The sequence below is a fragment of the Dysidea avara genome, chromosome 1, assembly GCF_963678975.1.
Source record: "Dysidea avara chromosome 1, odDysAvar1.4, whole genome shotgun sequence".
NCBI classification, from domain to species: Eukaryota; Metazoa; Porifera; class Demospongiae; order Dictyoceratida; family Dysideidae; genus Dysidea; species Dysidea avara.
In genome coordinates this window covers 10990855-11014407 of record NC_089272.1, presented here as the reverse complement: position 1 = coordinate 11014407, position 23553 = coordinate 10990855, and the positions used below count along the sequence as shown (strand labels likewise).

General features: G+C 38.7%; 1 protein-coding gene across 2 annotated transcripts in view; it reads right to left on the bottom strand.

Annotated features, from left to right (window-relative positions):
* Window positions 1–23553, bottom strand: part of LOC136256193 (AMP deaminase 2-like) — a 201193-nt gene that overhangs the window by 165185 nt on the left and 12455 nt on the right. For both annotated transcript variants that reach the window (XM_066049141.1, XM_066049144.1), the window contains exons 3-4: window positions 19403–19607; window positions 18940–19168 (exon numbers count right to left, since the gene is read on the bottom strand). In XM_066049141.1, coding sequence (XP_065905213.1) covers window positions 18940–19168; window positions 19403–19607 — 434 coding nt within the window. The remainder of the gene's footprint in view (window positions 1–18939; window positions 19169–19402; window positions 19608–23553) is intronic.

Sequence of the window (23553 nt, the reverse complement as noted above, 5' to 3'; positions counted from 1 at the left end):
ACAAAACTGAAATTTGCCGTTTTGTTCATATTATCATGAACCACAGTAGTGGTCCATAATGTTTTTTTGCCAAAATCCTAATAGAACACACACCTAAACACCACCTTAGGAAGCCCCCCCCCCCCAAACACAAAAGAAGCCTTAGAAGTAAATTTTGGAAGAAGTTTAGGTCCACTGGAAAATATGAAGACAAAAGGAATGAATAAAATTACATTTTTAAATTTCTGAAATATGCCATTTTGTTCATCATCTTATTATTATTACTAGGCCCGGGGCAAATACAACCAAGTACAATCACCAACGGGACAACCTACTAATGGGGCATGTTGTTAGATGTATTGTGCTTCTGTGACAAAATGATCTCACTCCTGGCACTGAAAGGCTTCAGGTTGAGAGTTATGTATTTTCACACACAAACTTATTAGCTGAAAACTGTGCCGGCGTTAACGTTCTCCACACAATGGCTTGCCAGGCCCAATACAAAACTACTGGTAGCTGAGTGCCGGTAAATTAATGGTGTGGCATTGGCATAATGATGTGTAACACAATACTGTACAACATACAGGAGATGCAGTTTGTACCATAGAACTATATGCAGCAATGTATTATTGGCATTGAACACTGGAGATGGAAATAATTCAGCTAGCAAGCCAGAACAGAAGTATACAAAATAATACAAATACACAACAGTCATGTTAACATACCCTTAATCTTGTTCATTACCTGAAACGTGTCCACTGGCACCTGGCATGGCGACTTGGAACTCAATGTGCCACCTGAACATACTTGTAATCTTGTTGTTTACGCGTAAGGTGGCCTCTGGCTTTCCTACTATCACTCACGCCTGTTCGCTAATCTTCTCCTTCGCGCAATCTGAAATTAAAGCATGGGTGTGGTACTGGGCGTTATATAGAATTACACGTATGTTAAAGTCATCAGCACAAACAGGCGTAACGATTATACGGTTGTGCCTTCGGTCACAGGCGAATCGATCCCCGGTTAGTTTATGTCTCTAGGCCTCGTAGTTTTCTCAAACATTAATTATTAATTCATTATTTATTTATGACATAATTTTAACCGTATTTCGTATTATTCTTAGTACTTGGTTGTATAATTACTAGGACCGTGTCATATACAACCAAGTACATACACCAACGTGACAACCCCTTGGTGAGGCTATTAGGTGGTGAAGGCACGATCCCCAAATCATCTCAATATGTCACAGTAGTGACAAATACAACACAATAGTGACATCGTAACTAAAGGCCACCAGTAGCTAAGTGCCAGTACATCATTGGTGTGGTAATGGCACAGTGATGTGTACACAGTATATGTATACAAAACATACAGGAGAGAACTATACATTATTGCAGTATTGTATGCAGCAATACATTATAGGCAACATCACCAGATAAAAATTATTAGCCAATATACAGCACATCAACTAGAGCTAAATAAGGTTCATCAGTGGTGTAGAAATGGCACAGTGATGGGTGACACATTATTATAATTATGCATACACAACTTGCAGGAGATAGCTACACAATACTGTAGGAGTATGCAAGCCACATGAACCAGATAAAAGAAGACAGCCAAGCCAGCCAGAGCCTAGTAGCTAAGCCAGGTGAAGGCAAAAAAGATTAAGCACGTATTGAATTGCCTGACACCAACATAAAGGAAGTTCGCCATGCCAGCTGCACAAGACAAGATTGTTTACTTGTATTTTATATGTAACTGTATTGTAAAGAGCGTGGCATGTGCTTTAATGCTTTCTTGTATTGTTTAATTACATATTTTATGTGAATGAATCCACTGGCAGCTGGCATGGAGACTTGAGACATTACAAACATAAAAACTTACTTGTAATCTTCTTGTTTATGTGCCTCTGGCTCTCCTGCAGTCACTCCATGGACATTCGCTAATCTTCTCCTTCGCGCAATCTGTAATTAAGCAAGGGTGTGATACTGCGAGTTATATAGAATTACACGTATGGTCAAGTCATCAGCACAAATGGGCACAACGATTATACGGTTGTGCCCTCGTTCACAGGCGAATCTATCCCAGGTTAGTTCATCTTTCTAGACCTCGTAGTTTTCTCAAACATTATTTATTTATTTATTCATTCATTATTATTATTATTTATGACATACTCTCGACCACATTTCTTATTAGTACTTGGTTGTATAATTATTATTTTTCCACAGGGCTAGAGCAAAATGTGAGTACTTTTTGGGGATAAAAACTACATATAACTTTCCTTCCTATATCTTTCTTTCTGTCCATAACCTATTTTTAAACTCATATTACAATGATTACACCCATTCTCAAGCAAATTTGCTTCTTTTAGTTTCTGCAAGGGTAACCAATGTGTTAATATGTGTTAATCTATTTATGTTAACAAGTTCATTTAGAAACCTTACATCATTACCTATATTTAACCACAGTATGTTAAGTTCATACCAGAGCAACAATGTTGTTGTGTACCACTGCGTACTTGAGTTATTGTGATCACATAGCTGCACAAATCAGAAGCCGTGCTATTGCTGACCACATCATGTTATACACTGCCTATAGTTGGATATATCAAAGCTGTATAGTACAAAGTACATTCAATAGTACAATACACTAGCTGTTGTTTGCTAACTCTGATAATATTAGCTGACTACTTAACAGCTACTATACATGATGATTATCTTGATATACATGTTAGTATTGTGTAATATTAGCAACCCTTACTATTATGTTAGCTATCCATAAATGGATTTATAAAAAGTAAACAAACTAGTGTAAAAATGATTTTAAGAATTAACAAGGGAATAAGCATCACTGAAAAAGTAAAGAAACAAGAGTCAAACAAGCCAGCATGTTAAACACACAAAGATCTCTATTTGGACTCAAATAAACATTTATATAGAAGCTCAGTACTTATCTTCCCCGATTCATGGAGAATCTACCATTTTTTCCTTAGTTTCTACCATATCCATTGAGTCAAAATAGAGATTTCTGTGTGTTTAACATGCTGGCTTGTTTGACTCTTGTTTCTTTACCCTTTTCAGCGATCTCTGTTCCCATGTTTTAAATTTTAAAATCTTTTTTTTATAATAGTGATCGCCTATGTTTTTTGCCAAAATCCTAATAGAACACAACCTAAACACCACCTTAGCACCCCTAACCACATAAGAAGCCTTAGTGGTTAATTTGGAAGAAGTTTAGGTCCACTGGAAAATATGAAGTAAAAAGGAATGAATTAAAGTACTTCTTTAAATTTCTGAAATATATCATTTTGTTCATCTTATTATTTTTCAATAGGGCTAGAGCAAAATGTGAGTACTTTTTGGGGATAAAAACTACATAACTTTCCTTCCTATGTCTTTCTTCACATCCATGACCTATTTTTAAACGCATATTACAATAACGCCCATTCTCAAGCAAATTTACTTCTTGTAGGTTCACTTTTTACCATTGATCTTCTGACTTAGTTTCTGCAAGTGTAACCAATGTGCTAATTGTGTTAATAAGTATCCAATCTATTTATGTTAACAAATTCATTTGGAAACCTTATATCATTACCTATTATTTAACCACAGTATATTAAGTTGATACCAGAACAACAATGTTGTACTTATTGTGATCACAAAGCTACACAAATCAGAAGCCATACTATTGCTGACCACAACATGCTATACACTGCCTATAGTTGGATATGTCAAAGCTGTATAGTACAAAGTACATTCAATAGTAATGAAACAATACACACTGGTGTTTGCTAACTCTGAAAATATTAGCTGACTACTTATCCCGACTACTACAGATACTGGCTAAGGGTGGGGAAAGGTTGGGGATGGTGGGGGAATTGATCACTAAATTTCCCCAACATAGTGGGGATTTGTCTTCACTAAAGAAATTCCCTCAAGCAGCACAAGTGTGTGCTTTCAGTTTAGGAAGTTCTGTCTCAGGTGCTAGCTACTACATTCATACTAGAATCCACTCGAACTAACTCATTGCTAGACCAATGCCACACAACCGTACAAATCTTCAGTATCCCCGGGTTTGCAAGTAGAGACTTGGTCAGGGTTTGCATCACCAGTACTTCCCCAGTAGGTGGGGAATAGTAATTTTCAGTGATGCAAATCCCCACCTCAGCCCATATCTGTGGTATTCGGGGATTACATTGATAGTAGGGCTGCACCGATTCCACTTTTTACCGATGCTTCAAATACCAAGTACTCAGCTGGGAAGCATCTGCAAGTACAAGTACCGATACCAAGTACCTTAAAGTAGCTACTTCATAGTGCACACATTTATTATATAGTGCATTTCATGGTATTCTTGTACACGTTTTCATTATGGTTCATGTTTATAATGAAGTAGCCAATCAAGATTTACAATGGAAGTCACTGAAATGCAAACCAGTGGATATTCCAGTATTCTTCTGGAGAAGTGTAGATAATATCATAATGGTGCTTACAAAAACACAAAATATTCTAATATTGAGGCACTCACTTCTACCTGATTGCTCTATTAGAGTTATTGACTGTTCTATTAGAGTATATCGATCTTTTTCTCAGTAAAGCGTTTCACACGTAGGTTTCAGCATAGATCAGTAATTTTGATGGTAGTTATTAGTGTTATATTTGATGCTTTTAGGCGTCCAGTGTGCTAGTAAAATAAGCAAGCACAAACGAACGTTATTTTATTCTCGCACGTGATAAAAATCAGTATCTGCAACAATATAATGGCCGATCCCGATACTTCATGAAAACAGCAGTATCGGCCCGATACCGATACCGATACTAGAATTGGTGCAGCCCTAATTGATAGGTGCATAACAGTCAAGGCTGAAAGCTGTAACAGCACTTCTTACACTTAGATCGCGCTTAGCGTCTCTGCATGGTGAATATAGTCTACTTCTTCCTGTAAGCACATGATTGCGATTTGCTACGAGCGACCATACAAACGCTCTCTCAGAGACAAAACGAAATGATAGCACTGAACTAGAGATTATTCATTGCTATGAATATAGTTTCTATAAACCACATTTCCTTTCCACTCAAAGCCTAAAGTTGGGTGGAGTCTTGTTAAAATTAATTTAACCTATTTGTGAGAGCTATAATTGTCTGACCACATTGTGTAAACAACATGGCTTCGCGCTACTGATAACCCATGGTTTACACAGCTACACAGATATCTGACTTTGTTGTTGTGAATTATGTGTGTACATACAGATTAGCTACTGTGCAGTCTACAGTCTAACTGTATTACGATGTAGTATACGTGAAACAGTTTAATTTATTTGTAGATGCCACATATTGTTTGCGGGAAGCCATATGCATTCATAAATGTCCACAGCATAGATTTCACTGTAGTATACCCAATGGATACAATGCAACATACTCTGCACAGACTATATTACGTATCTCTTTTCTGACAGTATATCTACTGTGCATCATAATTATTCTCAGTATAATAATTGTAGTCCATGCACCCCTAGAAAATCTGCATGATTCTTATTGTGTACAGTCTTGGCTGAAATGATAAATACACAAACACTGAATGTTAACTTTATATCCTTGTCAGAGTTCCATGTCTTGTGACAAGTAGCTAGCTCAGTATCACACCATCTGGTGAGCATTCATGAATATTGCATGAAGATACTACAATGACTAAAATAATGTTCTGACACATGTAGCAAGACAACAGCTACTCAATATTAGGAATGTGTGTAATGTACATGTATAGTCTTGTCCACAGTCACGCAAATACTCTAATAATGCAGTCAAGTGTGTCTGATAACAACAAAGCTTACACTGAACTTGACAGCCACTAATGCAAATTGCTATAAATGTCTACAACAATCATGACCCGGTCTGCAAAAAGGGGTCTTAAAGCCTTTTCAATTACATCTACTTAGCGACCTGTAACTTGACTTGTGAATGTGGTATCACCCTGAAATTTATTCCCCGTATACCCCTAACATAGCTCTATTGCTTGGTGTAATATGAAGGTGATAGGTTGAACACATGAGGAGTTATGATTGGTCAAACTTGACAATTTTTGGAAAGGCTATGAGACCCCTTTTCGCAGACCAGTTCACAATTATCATTATAAATAAAACAATTCCATCACTGGATTAATAAAAAGTACACAAACTAGATGAATAAAAAATTGAAAATTTTATAAGGGGAATAGGGATCACTGAAAAAAGCCATGAAACAAGAAGGGATTGATGGGGTGGTAATGCAAACCACAAATCCCTGCTACATCTCAAAATGACAGAGCATGTAACTAAAATTTATGACACAGAGTCAAAATAGGGATTTGTGGTTTACATTACCACCCCAGCGATCCCTTCTTGCTTTGTGGCTTTTTTCAGTGATCCTTATTTCCCTTTTAAAATTTTTCAATTTTTTATTCATCTACGTAGTACAATTACAAGTTTAACTGCAGGTTAAAGGGTGCTAACTTTAAACAGGCCGTAGGACTAGGTGTCCTGCAGACCTTCAGCACTTGTGCTGTAAAGCCTTAATAAATAAAATAAAAAACTTTGTGGTGACACCAGTTTGCTCCATATGGATCAGCAGGTGCCCTAGTATATAGTATTTCAAATAACTCCAGCACGCAATTGGTAAAGAGTGGCTAATAGAAACAAGCGGGATATTTTACCCGCTTCTGTAAGAGCCATATCAGAGTGACACCTTGTGTTTCCGTCTCCGTTCAAGTCCAGTTTCCTGTTGTGGTCCCTTCAGTTCTTGATATTGTAATGTCTGCTCTAGCCGGGGTACAGTACTGTACTTTACTTTGGCGTGCATCATGGATGGACTACTGTATTCTATCCTATCCAAGGATGAAGGTACCTGCACCTGCTCAGACAGTTAAGACACAGTTTCTCAGTCAGGTGACAGGCCACTCACCTAGTGTCATCTTGCTGTCAGATCTACCATACTAAGCTTCATCATGGTACAACTTGGCGTCGTCAAGGAACTTCTGGATTCTAACAACAGTAGTGACATGCTGCAGCTCATGGACTAGGTGTCAGTTTCCTGTATTTGGTGCAGCATGTCCACAGTAGTTCAGTATTATGGATAGTGTGTTCCCACCTCAGTTCATGGATATCGTACGAAAGGAAAGTTTGGCACTGACAAAATTTGGCAAATTTGGCGAATGACTATGGATTCGCCAAATTTTATTCATCCAAATATTTTACATGCAAAATAGGTCACGTGACAGGCAGCCGCTTTGTGTGATTTTTCAGTCTAAGTTTGATCGATTTAACTGAAGACATGTCTATTTTACGGTATTTCAAGTGGGTGAACAAAACTGAGGCAAAATCAGCTGATGATGGTGGTTTGCCAGAACCAAGTGGTCCTTTAAGTAACTCTGTGCCACCAATGGCCATCGAGCTAGCAAATGCAAAGGTTTCACGACAGCTCAAAACAAAGAATGAAGGATGTTCTCTTTGAGGTTCACAGTCCAAGCTGTACCTGATGCTTACACCTGGCCAAAGGTACGAAATAGGCAAGCAAGCAGCAGAGCATGGTGTGACTACCACCCTTCGCTACTACGCTCAGAAGTACCGGGATCTCCCATTAACAGAAACAAGCGTGTGAAGGTTTAAAGATTTGTACAAAGATCACTGTCGAGAACAATCTAAACCTCGCCAAACTTCTGCAGATGGCAACAATGCAGACCCGAGTGCTGGCCCAAGTGAAGAAGCTCACCGTGAAAAAGTGAAATAATTGCCACATAAAAAACAAGGACGACCACTTCTTTTACCAGATGCACTGGATCACCAAGTGCAAGAGTACATTTAAGATTTGCAAAAAAGTGGGCTGCCAATAAATACATCTTTAGTGGTTGCAGCTGGAGAAGGAATTGTCATGAACAAATATGCTGGGTCAGATGGCATGGAAGGCAGCATGTTCAATTAACTACCGACTGGGCTAAGTCTTTGTTAGGCAGGATGGGATATGTCATGAGAAAGGCATGTAGTAAATCAAAAGTGGATGTAGCTCAGTTTGAAGTATTGAAGGGCAAATTTCTGCTTGAGATATAAAATATTGTCTGCATGGACAGTGTTCCACCAGAATTGGTAATTAGTTTTGACCAGACAGCTCTGAACTATGTGCCAATTCCTGATTGGACAATGGAAAAGGAAGGGACAAAACGAGTTGAAATAATCGCTAAAGATGATAAGAGACAACCCATAGCTGTCTTTGCAGGCTCTGCAACAGGTGAGTTTTTACCCTTGCAGCTCATCTACGGAGGAAAGACTGATCGCTGCCTTCCACATTACAACTTTCTTTCTTCGTGGCATATTACTAAAACACTAATGCACTGGTCAAATGAGCATACAATGAAAGAGTATTTCACTGAGATAATATTGCTGTATGTAAACAAAAAGAAAAGAACACTGAAACTTAGCAGTGAACAGCCAGCTTTCTTGATATTTGACAACTTTAAGACTCAGTGTACCTCATCCTTTCTAACTTTGCTTGATGCAAACAAGATCAATGTTGTGATGATTCCACCTAATTGTACTGACAGGCTACAGCCTTTAGATTTGAGTGTCAACAAGGCAGCCAAAGATTTTTACGTGGTCAATTCAGAGAATGGTATGCAAAACAAGTTTGCTCTCAACTTGATGGACAAAATGCCGTAAATTTAAGGTTGAGTGTTCTTAAACCTCTTGGTGCAGTATGGATTAATTCTATGCATGCATGCATACATCCCAAATAACCCAATCCTTGTTATAAATGGATTTAAAGAAGCTGGTATACTTGAATATTATGCAGAGTTGTGAAACTTGAATATAGACTTGAAATAGAATTACTGCTAACTGGAAACTGAATACAATTTTAATTAGCTATACGTATTACAATAATTTGTGAATCACTAATTTAACTTTAAACCAATATGTATAATCTACATAGTTACACAGATTAGTTACAATGAAAAGGTGAACTAAACAATTATATTCATTACTACAATCATTTGTGAATCACTACAACCAAAAACCACTATAACAATAAATGCAATTAGCTACATGGAAAAAGTGAATTAAAAGTGTTTATTATTACATATATAAACCACTATAATTGCAGGTCTAAATACATCACTTACGTATAAGGAAAAAGTGATCAAGACACACAATAGTGTGTTGTGCAGCCAAGTACAGCCAATGCGGGTGCGCAACAGACAAGTGTGTATTTTACAGGAACCAAGAAAATGCCATTTTCACACATCTGTAGCTTGATAATGGCTGGATGGAAATTAACCGTTTTTGGTGTGAAAACTCCCTCGGGGTAGGGAACCACCCATTCCAAATTTGAGGTAAATCCACCCATCCATCACTGAGATACGCACCTTCAAAGTTTGTCTTGTTTTCTTCGTATTTTTCTTCTTAATCTTCTTCTTTTTCTTATTCTTCTTCGTCTTGCACACTTTAGAACAATTGTAATAACTCACGCGTGCTTTGGTCGATTTACTTAAAATGTGGAGGGCTGTAAGAACGTAATACAGCACATGTATAGTCTAATTTTGGTACAGAGCAGACAAAGAACAAGGGAGTTATGCCCGATTTTTCAAAATCCAAAGGCGATTTGTTGTCATGCCTCCAGGGTGAACCACTTGACAAAATAACTTGAAAATTGGTCCGTACATGGAGTAACTATTGTAGTGAAAACCTTTAGTGGTTTGAAAGAAATCACACTAACAGTCATGGAGTTATAACAAAAACATCAACCATGTGTAAAATCGTATGATCAAGTTTTACTAATAAAAAAGTATTACTTACCACGCCTACCAGGCAAACTACTGTAGCTAATGGAATAAACCGAAAATAGGTAGAGAGGTAGAATAATTATTTTAGAATGATCTTTCAGTAGTATACAAGGAACCAGATTAAAAACCACTGAGTTACACTACGAAAGTCAACTATGTGCAATCGAAATACTCTAATAGTGCAGTCACCCTAATGTGCACAAATTCACCTGAATTGTCATCATTAAAATTTTTGCCGTTAACCTACCATCACAGCCATTTCTTGGCCACCACCTTGGATTTCACATCTTTTTTTGCCCTGGCTTTTTTGGAGGCCACACCCTTTTTTACAGCTTGGCTGTTTTTGATTAGATATTCATTTACTATTAAAGAGCGATCAACTAAATGGGACCTAAGGGATGCTTGCATAAATTGTAGCTTGCAGGGATTTTTACCAAATGCTATGGCTGTGGCATTTGCTATAGCAAATAAACCACAGTCAGCACCCCCCTTTTGTTTCTGACAACGAGACATCATTATGGTTGGTTTCAATTTTTCAAACACTGGTCCTGAACTGGAATAAATTTACAATGACACTCGCTGTTTCTTTGTCACAGTAAGTAAAAAGTGAATCATAAACTTTTACCTGGCCAAGTATACATCCTACTGTGGAAGCAACAATCCAGTGATGACGGGATCTGTAATGGATTATTTGAAGTTTATTGTTCACATTGTTCTCTGATAGGTTCCGTTCTTTCTCTTGGTATAATGTTGATTGCAGACCCTTCAATGTTGGAAACTGCACTTTTAATAGCTGCTGAGCCAGGTTTATTTCATTGTCAGTTAGCTCCTGTCCCACTATTATTTCCTTGGCCTCAAACAATTTAGCTTTCTTCTTCATTGGTGATTCATTCTCCAATGTACTAGTTAAATCAACCTCTAACTCCGGCAGCTTAGCTTGTTCCTCTTTAATCTGAACTCCAGCTGGCTTTGCAGTAGTTGCGGCAGTTCCACTTAGATGACTGCAATCTGAGTTGCTAACTTGAGAGTGCGTGTCTGCAGCTGCATTAGCTGTATCTGTTTTTTCATCATCTGAGGTTCCTTCACGGACTTTCACGGATAGAGTAATTTCCAGCCATTTCCTTGTGATTTGATTCAAATCAGCACACGTTGTAGTAAAGACCAGAATGCAGGGTAGCTCAAGACCACCTTGTGGTAGATCAGAAGAATACCGCCTGCTCTCAGTTATTAAGCACTGGATAATGCCACCCTGTCGTATAAAACTTGAGCAAGTCGGTGTGGCACGTGGCCAACAATGTTTATTACACCGTCAATTTCTTTCTTCATTGCTACTACTTGTGGATCATGAGAATTACCTATTTCCCGCTCACAAATTAGATAACAAAGTTGCCAAATTTTATTTTGCCAACTGTAGTTTTAAACCTAATTCACCAAATTTTCCCCCCACCAAGGATTACCTCCATACGGTAATGTGTTCTGTTTCAGTTCCCTTGTTATGTTCCTGGGAGTTATAAATGGAAGATTTAATCTCTACCACTTGGTGTGTAACATCCTACTCCCCCTTCCATTCTGTGGATTTGAAGCTACTGAAGGCATGATGACATGTACCAAGGCTTATTGCTGATGTGAACACTTGACCACCTCCCATATCATCATATACATGGATAGATGTCAGCTGTGGAGGACGGTGGGTCACTGTTTCAGATGTCATGGTCAGTTATGGAGGATAGTGTGTTCCCTGTGTAGCCATCTCAGTTCATGGATGAAGTAATTTATTTCAGTATCGGGTGTCATACTCTCACCCAGCTCATGGATAATGTGCTCCCATTGCAGTAATTTGGTGCAACGTGCCCATGATGTGTTCTCATTTCACATAGCATCCTACCTCAGTTTACAGATAGTGCTGCTATTTTGGTATTGGGTGCCACAGTCCCACCTTAGCTCATGAAAAATGTGTTCTATCTTGGTTATTGGGTGCAGCGTGCTCACTTCAGCTCATGCCAGGATAATGGGTGCAACATGCTACCTCGGTTCATGGACAAAGTGTTCTTAACTTATTGGAAGCAACTCACATCTTTACTTTAGTTATTGGGTTGTAGCACACCCGCATCAGCTCAGTGTTCCTATTTCACAGGATGCAGCATGCCCATCTCAGCTTCAATTAAGTGCTTTTTATCTCAGTTACCGAGTGCAGCATGCCTATCTCAGCTCCAATACAAAATCGCTTATATCAGGTGCAGCACACCTATCTCAGCTCCAATAGAAAATGCTTTTATTTCGGCCATGGGATGCAGCATATCCATCTCAACTCCAATAGAGGAATGCTTATATCTCAGCTACTGGGTGCAGTGTGCCCATCTTGAAGTGCTTTATTTCAGCTATTGGGTGCAGCATGCCCATATGTATCTCAGCTCCAATGGAAAATGCAACTATATCAGGTTCCAAATTTGGAGGTGTGATTGTCTCAGCTTCGAGGGCAAAAATAATTCTATATTGGTTTTTGGGTGTGTGCAATCCACCCATCTTAGATGAGCTTGGTGGATAATGTGTTTTGGTCTCCAACAAAATAACTGGTGTCCATCCCAAATTATGGACAGTGTGTTGCTATTTCAGTTTCTGAACACAAGATTTTTCATCCCAGTTCATGGGTAGGATGTAATAAAAAAATAATAATAATAATAATATTTCTGCCGCAGATATTGGTTGGAGTGCATCTCTCACCTCAGTCTGGGTTCTAGAAGTTGTTCCATGGCAGGTAGTGTAGTTCATGGGCAAACGTACTAGTCAAGGGCTGATCTTCCTCAGTCTTTGTATCATCATTCAGTCACACTGTATACTGTTATTCACTGAACTGAACAGAGTGTATGTGATAATGCACAAACAAATGCAGAAATCCATAGAACACAGCAAAGCGCCCCAGTGGACAGAACAAGCTTTGTGAAACCACCCAGCTACTGTTGTTGATACAACTAATGTTATTCACGCTTTAAAAACATTAACTTATCACAACTCCGAACAGCACCAGCTGCCTGCGTGCATCTAAAGTCTGTATAAATCTTCCAGGCAGGTAAGCTTTTCTTTAAGGTGATTTGTTCATGCTAGTTTGAGGTGAAACGAGTTTCCAAAGATGCAGTGAATGCCTCTTACAATGAACTATATTGGCATAAAACAACTGAAAATGGCATATATGGTCTCCTAGACTACTAGGAAAGAAATGAAACAAGGTACTCTCCATGAAGAGGTGAATCAAGTAGTTTTATCATTTGTGGAAATTTCTGCTGATTGATTATCTTACTTACTCACTTACTAAAGTCTTCAGATAAGTGTACGTAACTCGATAATGGCTAAGGCAATGGGCTTGATTTTTTTCATTGTTAAACATTGCTTTAACTTGTTTATGGCATATCAAGGTACATACAATGCATGCTTCATGTACTTACCTTTGTGTCCTATATCTCTTCACTGACAGCTCAAGGTGTTGATTTGCGGTAGCACACAGTGGCTTCCCTACTCCCAGATTTGTAATGAGAATCGTTAGTATTTTCAGTAGTAGCTGGATTGATTGCAGAGGTATTTCTTGAACTGCTCTCCATTTGTAATAAAGCATAAAGGCTGCTTCAGTTTTCAGTCAGTATAATCAACAGGAATTACAAATTCTTCTTAAGTCAAAGGTGCAGTGTCAATTACTTATCCAAACAAAAATGAAAAGGCCTTCTTTACAAAATTTACAAAAGAAACTACCTATAAAGCAGTTGAGAAGATACTTCTATGAGCAATTTGTCGATCAAAGTGGTTTGTTCGAGTTGTGTATATTTAGCAGTGCATAGCATGGTAGTTAACAAATGAGATCAGTGTGTGTAGATCAATATACTTGTAGATTGATATACTCTAATAGAATAGTCAGTAAAGTACAAATCAAGACACACGGTAGTGTGTCGTGCGGCCCAAGAAGTTGGCGCGCCACACCCGTGAGTATATTGACAGGAAGAACGAAAACGTCATTTTCACGCATTTGTATCTCGGTGATCACTTATCTGATTGGAACCAAATTTGCTACACAGTTGCCCGCCAGCCAAGGGAGTCTACATTCCAAATTTGAAGGAAATCGCTCCAGCCATTTCCGAGATACGAGCTGCCAAAGTTTCGTTTTTTTTTCTTCGTTTTTTTTTTCTTCTTCTTCTTCTTCTTCTTCTTCGTCTTTTCGCACACTTGCAAAAATTGCTATAACAAGCAAACTCGTGCTCCGATCGCCTTGAAATTTGGCACACAGAAAGGGAGTCCAAAGGCGAATCCTAGCATCAAATTTGGTACAAATCCGATGAATGGTTCAGGAGTTATGACCGATTATTCGCGTAAAACAAGATCGATTTGTTGTCACGCCTACAGGGTAAACCGCTTCATGGAATGAGTTGAAAATTGCTATGTAGATGGAGTAACCATCGTAGGAGTGCCTTTTGGTGGTTTGAAAGGAATCGAGATAAAGACCACGGAGATATGACACAAAACCCAACCTGTGTCACAATTACGCGATCGATTTTTATGAATAAAAAAGTATTAGTTTTCACGCCTACTAGGCAAACCGCTTAGAGCAATGAGCTGAAAATCGGTGTATAGCTGGAATAATCTTCATAGAAAGTCCTTGCAGTAGTACAGAAGAATCGGATTACAAACCACTGAGTTATGATTCGAAAGCCAACTCCGTGTAGCAAATGCGAGATCGAGATACTCTAATAGAACAGTCACCCTAATAGAGCATTCGGCTAATTTATTTAATCCATTATAGAATTTTATTACATCACAAGTTATTCTGTAGGGAGTTCAGCTGCAAACAGTTAATCTTATAGACAGTTCAGCAAGAAGACAGTCACCATGTGGAGAGTTATGCAAATATATCACTATAGAGATTCAGAACATTACAAGTCACACTGAAGAAAGTTCAGCTATAAACAAGTCATGCACTGTGTAGAGAATTCAGCTACAATTAAGTCACTCTCTAGAGAATTCAGTTACACAGAATTCAGCTACACACAAGTCACTGTGGAGAGAGTTCAGCTACAAACAAATTACCCTTTAGAGTGATCAGCTACAAACAAAACACTTTGCAGGGTGTTCAGCTGCAACAAATCAACCTTTAGAGCGATCAGCAATGAACAAATCTACCTGTAGAGAGATAAGCTAGAAACAAATCACCCTGTAGAGAGTTCAGCTACAAAAAATCACCCTGTAGAGACATCAGCTAGAAACTAGACACAATGTAAGGAGTTCAGCTACAAGCAATCACCCTGTAGAGAGTTCAGCTACAAAAAATCACCCTGTAGAGACATCAGCTACAAACTACACACAATGTAAGGAGTTCAGCTACAAATAAATCACCCTGTAGAGAGTTCAGCTAAAACAAATCAACCTGCAGAGAGATCAGCTACAAACAAATCACCTTTTAGATAGTTCAGCTACAAACAAATTACCTTGTAGAGAGATCGGCTACAAACAAATCAACCTGCAGAGAGATCAGCTACACACAATTCAACTTGTATAGAGATCAGCTACAAACAAATCACCCTGTAGAGAGATCAGCTACAAACTAGACACAATGTAAGGAGTTCAGCTCCAAGCAAATCACCCTGTAGAGAGTTCAGCTACAAACAAACCAACCTGTAGAGCGATCAGCTAGAAACAAATCACCCTGAAGAGAGGTCAGCTACAAAAAATCACCCTGTAGAGATATCAGCTAGAAACACATCACCCTGAAGAGAGGTCAGTTACAAATAATCACCTTGTAGAGAGATCAACTACAAACAAAACACTTTGCAGAGAGCTCAGCTACAAACAAATCAACCTGTAGAGAGATCATCTAGAAACAAATCAACCTGCAGAGTGATCAGCTACAAACAAATCAGCTTGTAGAGAGATCAGTTACACACAAATCAACCTGTAGAGAGATAAGCTAGAAACAAATCACCCTGTAGAGAGTTCAGCTAAAACAAATCAATCTGCAGAGAGATCAGCTACATACAAATCACCATATAGATAGCTCAGCTACAAACAAATTACCTTGTAGAGAGATCGACTACAAACAAATCACCCTGCAGAGAGATCAGCTACACACAAATCAACTTGTATAGAGATCAGCTACAAACAAATCACCCTGTAGAGAGATCAGCTACAAACTAGACACAAAGTAAGGAGTTCAGCTACAAGCAAATTACCCTGTAGAGAGTTCATCTACAAACAAATCAACCTGTAGAGCAATCAGCTAGAAAAAAAATCACCCTGAAGAGGTGTCAGCAACAAAAATCACTCTGTATAGAGATCAGCTAGAAACAAATCACCCTGTAGAGAGTTCAGCTACAAGCAAAACACCCTGTAGAGAGTTCAGCAACAAAGAAACCACCATGTAGAGAGTTCAGCTGCAAACGAATCACCTTATAGAGAGTTCAGCTACAAACAAATTACCTTGTAGAGAGATCGGCTACAAATTAATCAACCTGCAGAGAGATCAGCTACACTCAAATCAACTTGTAGAGAGATTAGCTACAAACAAATCACCCTGTAGAGAGATCAGCTAGAAACTAGACACAATGTAAGGAGTTCAGCTACAAGCAAATCACCCTTTAGTGAGTTCAGCTACAAAACAATCAACCTGCAGTGAGATCACCTACAAAAAAGCACCTTGTACAGAGTTCAGCTACAAACAAATTACCTTGTAGAGAGATCGGCTACAAACAAATCAACCTGTAGAAAGATCAGCCACACACAAATCACCCTGTAGAGAGATCAGCTAGAAACTAGCCACAATGTAAGGGGCTCAGCTACAAGTAAATCACCCTGTAGAGAGTTCAGCTAAAACAAATCAACCTGCAGAGAGATCAGCTACAAATAAATCACCTTATAGACAGTTCAGTTACAAACAAATTACCTTGTAGAGAGATCGGCTACAAATTAATCAACCTGCAGAGAGATCAGCTACACACAAATCAACTTGTAGAGAGATCAGCTACAAACAAATCACCCTGTAGAGAGATCAGCTAGAAACTAGACACAATGCAAGGAGTTCAGCTACAAGCAAAATCACCCTTTAGTGAGTTCAGCTGCAAACAAATCAACCTGCAGTGAGATCACCCACAAAAATGCACTTGTACAGAGTTCAGTTACAAACAAATTACCCTGTAGAGAGATCAGGTAGAAGAATTCACCTTGTAGAGAGTTCAGCAACAAAGAAACCACCATGTAGAGATTTCAGCTGCAAACAAATCACCCAGTAGAAAGATCAGCTAGAAGAAGTTACCTTGTAGAGAGTTCAGTTACAAAGAAACCATCATATAGAGAGTTCAGCTACAAAGAAATTACCCCATAGAGAGTTCAGCTAGAAGAAGTCACCTTGTAAAGAGTTCAGCTACAAAGAAACCATCATGTACAGAGTTCAGCTACAAAGAAACCACCATGTAGAGTGTTTAGCTGCAAAAAATCACCTGTAGAGAGTTCAGCTAGAAACAAATCACCCTGTAGAGAGATCAGCTAGAAGAGGTCACCTTGTAGAGAGTTCAGCTACAAAGAAACCACCACATAAAGAGTTCAGCTGCAAATAAATCACTTGTAGAGAGTTCAGCTACAAGTAAATCCCCCTGTAGAGGGATCAGCTAGAAGAAGGCACCTTGTAGAGAGTTCAGCTACAAAGAAACCATCATGCAGAGAGTTCAGTTACAAACAAATCACCCTGTAGAGAGATCAGCTAGAAGAAGTTACCTTGTAGATAGTTCAGCTACAACAATTCACCCTGTAGAAAGATCAGCTAGAAGAAGTCACCTTGTAGAGTGTTCAGTTACAAAGAAACCATTATGTAGAGAGTTCAGCTGCAAACAAATCACTCTGTAGAGAGTTCAGCTACAAAGAAACCGCCATGTAGAGAGTTCAGCCTCAAACAAACCACCTTGTAGAGAATTCAACTACAACAAATCACCCTGTAGAGAAGAAGTTACCTTGTAGAGAGTTCAGCTACAAAGAAACCATCATGTAGGGAGTTCAGCTACAAAGAAACCACCATGTAGAGAGTTTAGCTGCAAACAAATCACCTGCAGAGAGTTCAGCTAGAAACAAATCACCCCGTAGAGAGATCAGCTGGACAAAGTCACCTTGTAGAGAGTTCAGCTACAAAGGAACCATCATGTAGAGAGTTCAGCTGCAAACAAATCACCCTGTCGAGAGTTCAGCTACAACAAAATCACCCTGTAGAGAGTTCAGCTAGACGAAGTCACCTTATGGAGAGTTCAGCTACAAAGAAACCATCATGTAGAGAGTTCTGCTACAAACAAACCACCATGTAGAGAGTTTAGCTGCAAACAAATCACCTCTAGAGAGTTCAGCTAGAAACAAATCACCCTGTAGAGACACCAGCTAGAAGAGGTCACCTTGTAGAGAGTTCAGCTACAAAGAAACCATCCTGTATATAGTTCAGCTACATTTCAAGTCACCCAGTAGAGAGATCAACTGCAAAAAATATCCTGTGGGGAATAATGGGCATGTAATAAACATATGTATATAATTTGTATAATTACTAATAAAATCAAAAACAATTGAAGCATTAAAAACCTTCTTTAAGTTCTTTTCTTCTTCCTGTGGTAAAGAAAAAAACACATGGGTTAAAAAAGCCTCAAAGCCAGCCATAGGCCGGCTTTGCAGTATACAAATACAAAAAGAAGTGATATCTAATCAAAAACAGCCAAGCTGTAAAAAAAGGTGCGGCCCCCAAAAAGGCCATGGTGAAAAAAGATGTGAAATCCAAGGTGGCGGCCAAGAAATGGCTGTGATGGTAGGTTAATGGTTACATTTTAATAACGACAATTCAGGTGAATTTTGTGCCGCTTGGTCTTGGCACCAAATTCACCTGAATTGTCGTTATTAAAATGTAACCATTAACCTACCATCACAGCCATTTCTTGGCCGCCACCTTGGATTTCACATCTTTTTTCACCATGGCCTTTTTGGGGGCCGCACCTTTTTTTACAGCTTGGCTGTTTTTGATTAGATATACTTTAATTGAACAGCATTAAATCGCTGCTTGTTGCAAAACTCCCCCATGTCCAGAACTAAAATTTAATTTCATATGACCAGAAACATCATAAACAGTACAAGTGGCTTTACACAGTTACAAATTATACTTACACCGGTCCACTTGATCCCATTGCTATTAACTTGTTCAAATCACGAACAAAATCACTTTTACAAAATTGTACTTTTAGGATGTCAGCATCTTGCTGTTCAGGTGAGCCTTCAAGTAAGAAGACACGTCCTTCGCCATCTATCATTTCTACCTTATAAGGAAGAGCAGCTGGAAATTCAACATCATGTGGTGTGTATGGTTCATGTTGGTTGTGATCCTTTGGTAAGGGACCTGTAAGAAGTGAACAACACAAACAATGAAATTGAATACAGTGGAATCTCTCTATAATGGCTATTTTTGTACCCAGAATGTTGTCGCATCTTTGCTACAATGGTAGAAGCATATATGGAGCTAATCCACAGGGTTACAAGGAATTGAGTTATGCATGGGCCACCCACCAATCCACGTACACACATAAACAGAAACAGCACACATCTACATAGGTACAGTATTCTAGAAACTCACCAATAACATCTCCAGCAAAGGAAAGTTTCACCTCACCAGTACAAGACTGTGGTATACAGAATGTTGTACTAGATGTTTCCTTCCCATCTAACATTAGACCTGCTGTACTACTGAACTCTTGATTACTCGCAGTCATGTAGTATCTACGACGTCTTAAGGCAAACAACAACATTGCTGATGATTCTGTGAAGTCATCAAAGGAACCCTGCAGGAATAAACGACATGTAAATAATTATTATTACTTTGACTAGACAAAGTATATTTCAAATACAGTAATGCTCATTGTAATTTCATATAATTTACACATACATGCAAACATAATTGACACATATTGTTTGGTACATGTTCACTTGATGAGAATGCTGCAATAAATATCTTCTTAAAGATGTAATATAATACTGTACAAATGTAACAATATCTAATTTAACTCTTTGTTTGTTATGCATATACACTGTACTGTGTATCAAATAGTACAGTAGCACTGTTTATGCAGATATCCCCTCAAAAGTCACACACCACCTAAAATTCCCCTTTAAACTTATGTGAAAAAAATCACCTTTACGGATAATATTAGTCCATCTAACATCAAATACAGCAATAAAAACAAGAAACACTTAAAAGCAGCCATATATATGTAGAATTTTTTTTTAAATTACTGAAACTCGAATTTTCGTCTGCCAGCCTATGTACTTGCCTGCCTGACTACAATCACAAGGCTGAAGGCCAACTGAAGCAGCGCACGGCCACCATTTTACACCACTCACCAATGGCATGTGACTTTTAAGAGTGTGTTCCCTCTGCACCTTGTTTTTCCTTTTGTATCTTCTGGTCTTCATCTTTCTTTATGCAATGAAACCATATCGAGGCATTAATTTTCCCTATCAATGCAGCATATTTAGATGCCGCAAACTTATTTAAGTGCTTAGATACCTGTAACTTCACAATAGGTTCAAGACCACATCTATTAATGCGATCTTGGTTGATGCCACCAAGACCACACCTCTTAAAAATCTATTTACTCAATCATGATGACACACCCGTTATTATTGGTCTAGCTGTGTTCATAAGCTAGCATAGTGAAAATATGAAATAGTGGCATATTTGAGTAAGAAAACTGACAACATAAAGAATGGTTGAGTCAGACCACATTCCCAAAGTAATTCGATTTCATGAAACCATGAGGGCTGACAAGAGCTCAAGTACGTACACCTGTATGAGAAGATAGAGCTTTTAAACTAGTGATGCAGCCTGGAATTTCGTAAAAGGGTTTTCACTGTAAATAAGTGATTGTTCTAATAGAATGGCTAATATTGCCAGACTGCTTTATTAGAGTACTAGCATTGATACCTGTCCTTCGTGCAAGACCATTTCACATTCTACACTAATGACAAATCAATGCATTGGAAATGAAGCATTAAAGATCATGTCCTAAAGTGTAACATGCATGGTGATATCAAAACACACGGTAGTGTAGTGCGGCCCAAGAAGCCGGCGCGCCACACCGTGAGTATATTTACAAGAAAGTAAACACGATTTTCACATCTTTGTAGCTCCATGATTCCTTATCCGATTAAACCAAAGTTGCTACAGAAGTGCCGGCTAGGTAGGGGAGTCCACATTCCAAATTTGAAGAAAATCGCTCCATTCATTTCCGAGATACGATCAGACAAAGTTAGGATTTTTTTCTTCGTTTTTTTCTTCTGCTACTTCTTCTTTTCGCACACTTTGCAAAATCCGCCATAAAACACGAATTCGTGCTCCAATCGGGCTGAAATTTGGCACACTTAAAGGGCTCATTAAGGCGAATCTCAGTACCAAGTTTGGTAGGAATCCGATGAACATTCACGGAGTTATGACCGATTATTTGCATAAAATAAGGTCGAAGGTCTGTCACGCCCACAAGGTAAACCGCTTGAAGGAATGAGCCAAAAATTGCTATGTAGATGGAGTAACTATCGTAGGAGTGCCTTTTTGTGGTTGAAAGGAATCCAGTTAAAGGCCATCGAGATATGACACAAAACCCAACCTGTGTCACTATTACACGATCGATTTTTATGAATAAAAAAACTATTATTTTTCACGCCTACTAGGCAAATTGCTTAGAGCAGTGAGCTGAAAATCGGTGTGTAGCTGGAATAATCATCATAGAAAGTCCTTGCAGTAGTACAGAAGAATTGGATTACAAACCACTGAGTTATGATTCCAAAGCCAACTACGTGTAACATATGCGAGATCGAGATACTCTAATAGAACAGTCACCCTAATAGAGCATTCAGCTAATTTATTTACTCCATTATAGGATTCTATTACATTGCAAGTTATTCTGTAGGGAGTTCAGCTGCAAACAGTTAATCTTATAGACAGTTCAGCAAGAAGCAACTCACCCTATAGAGAGCTCAGCTACAGATATATCGCTGTAGTGATTCAGAAGAATCAGAACATTACAAGTCACACTAAAGAGAGTTCAGCTATAAACAAGTCATGCACCCTGTGGAGAGTTTGGCTACACTCTCTAGAGAGTTCAGCTACAAACAAGTCACTGTGGAGAGAGTTCAGCTACAAAGAAACTACCCTGTAGAGAGTTCATCTATACAAACAAGTTAACCTATAGAGAACAGCTGCAAACAAGTAACCCTGTAGAGATTTCAGCTACAGACAAGTCACTTTATAGTTTATACAATGTTCAGCTACAAGTAAGTCACTCTGTAGAGAATTCAGCTACCTACAAGTCACTCTGTAGAGAATTTTGCTACAAACAAGTCACAGTGTAGAGAGTTCAGCAACCAAAAAACCACCTGTAAAGAGTTCAGCTATACAAACAAGTTACTCTGTAGAGAGAACAGCTAGAAACAAGAGAGAGCTAAGTTAGAAGAAGTTGCCCTGTAGAGATCTCAGCTGCAAAGAAACCCTGTAGAGAGATCAACTACAAACAAATCACCCTGCAGAGTGTTCAGCTATAAACAAATCACCCTGTAGAAAGTTCAGGTACATACAAATCACCATATATAGAGTTCAGCTACAAAAAAAAATCACTCTGTAGAGAGTTCAGCTACAAAGAAACCATCCTGTAGAGAGTTCAGCTACAAACAAGTTACCCTACAGTGAAATCAGTTTGAAACAAGAGATTTCAGCTACAAACAAATCAACCTGTAGAGAGTTCAGCTATGAACAGATCACCCTGTAGAGAGTTCAGCTATACAAGTCACCCTGTAGAGAGATCAGCTAGAAGAAGTCACCGTCTACAGAGATCAGCTAGAAGCAAGTCACCTTGTAGAGAGTTCAGTGACAAAGAAACAATCCTGTAGAGAGTTCAGCTACAAACCAATCACCCTGTAGAGAGTTCAGTTACAAATAAATCAACCTGTAGAGAGATCAGCTAGAAACTAGACACAATATAGGAAATTCGGTTACAAGCAAATCACCCTGTAAAGAGATCAGCTACAAACAAATCACCTTGCAGTGAGTTCAGCTACAAACAAATTACCCTGTAGAGAGATCAGCTACAAACAAAACACCATGTAGAGACTTCAGCTACAAACAAATCAACCTGTAGAGATTTCAGTTACAAACAAATCACCCACTGTAGAGAGATCAGCTACAACCAAATCACCCTGTAGAGAGATCAGCTACAAACAAATCACCCTGTAGAGAGATCAGCTACAAACAAATCACCCTGTAGAGAGATCAGCTACAAACAAATCACCCTGTAGAGAGTTCAGCTACAAACAAATCACCCTTTAGAGAGTTCTGCTACAAACCATTCACCCTCTGGAGAGTTAAGCTACAACCAAATCACCCTGTAGAGAGTTCAGCTACAAACAAATCACCTTGTAGAGAGTTAAGCTACAAACACATTACCCTGTAAAGAAATCAGCTACAAACAAATCACCTTGTAGTGAGTTCAGCTACAAACAAATTACCCTGTAGAAAGATCAGCTACAAACAAAACACCGTGTAGAGACTTCAGTTACAAACAAATCAACCTGTAGAGATTTCAGTTACAAACAAATCACCCACTGTAGAGAGATCAGCTACAACCAAATCACCATGTAGAGAGATCAGCTACAAACAAATCAACCTGTAGAGAGATCAGCTATATAGACACTAGACACAATATAGGGAATTCGGTTACAAGCAAATCACCCTGTAGA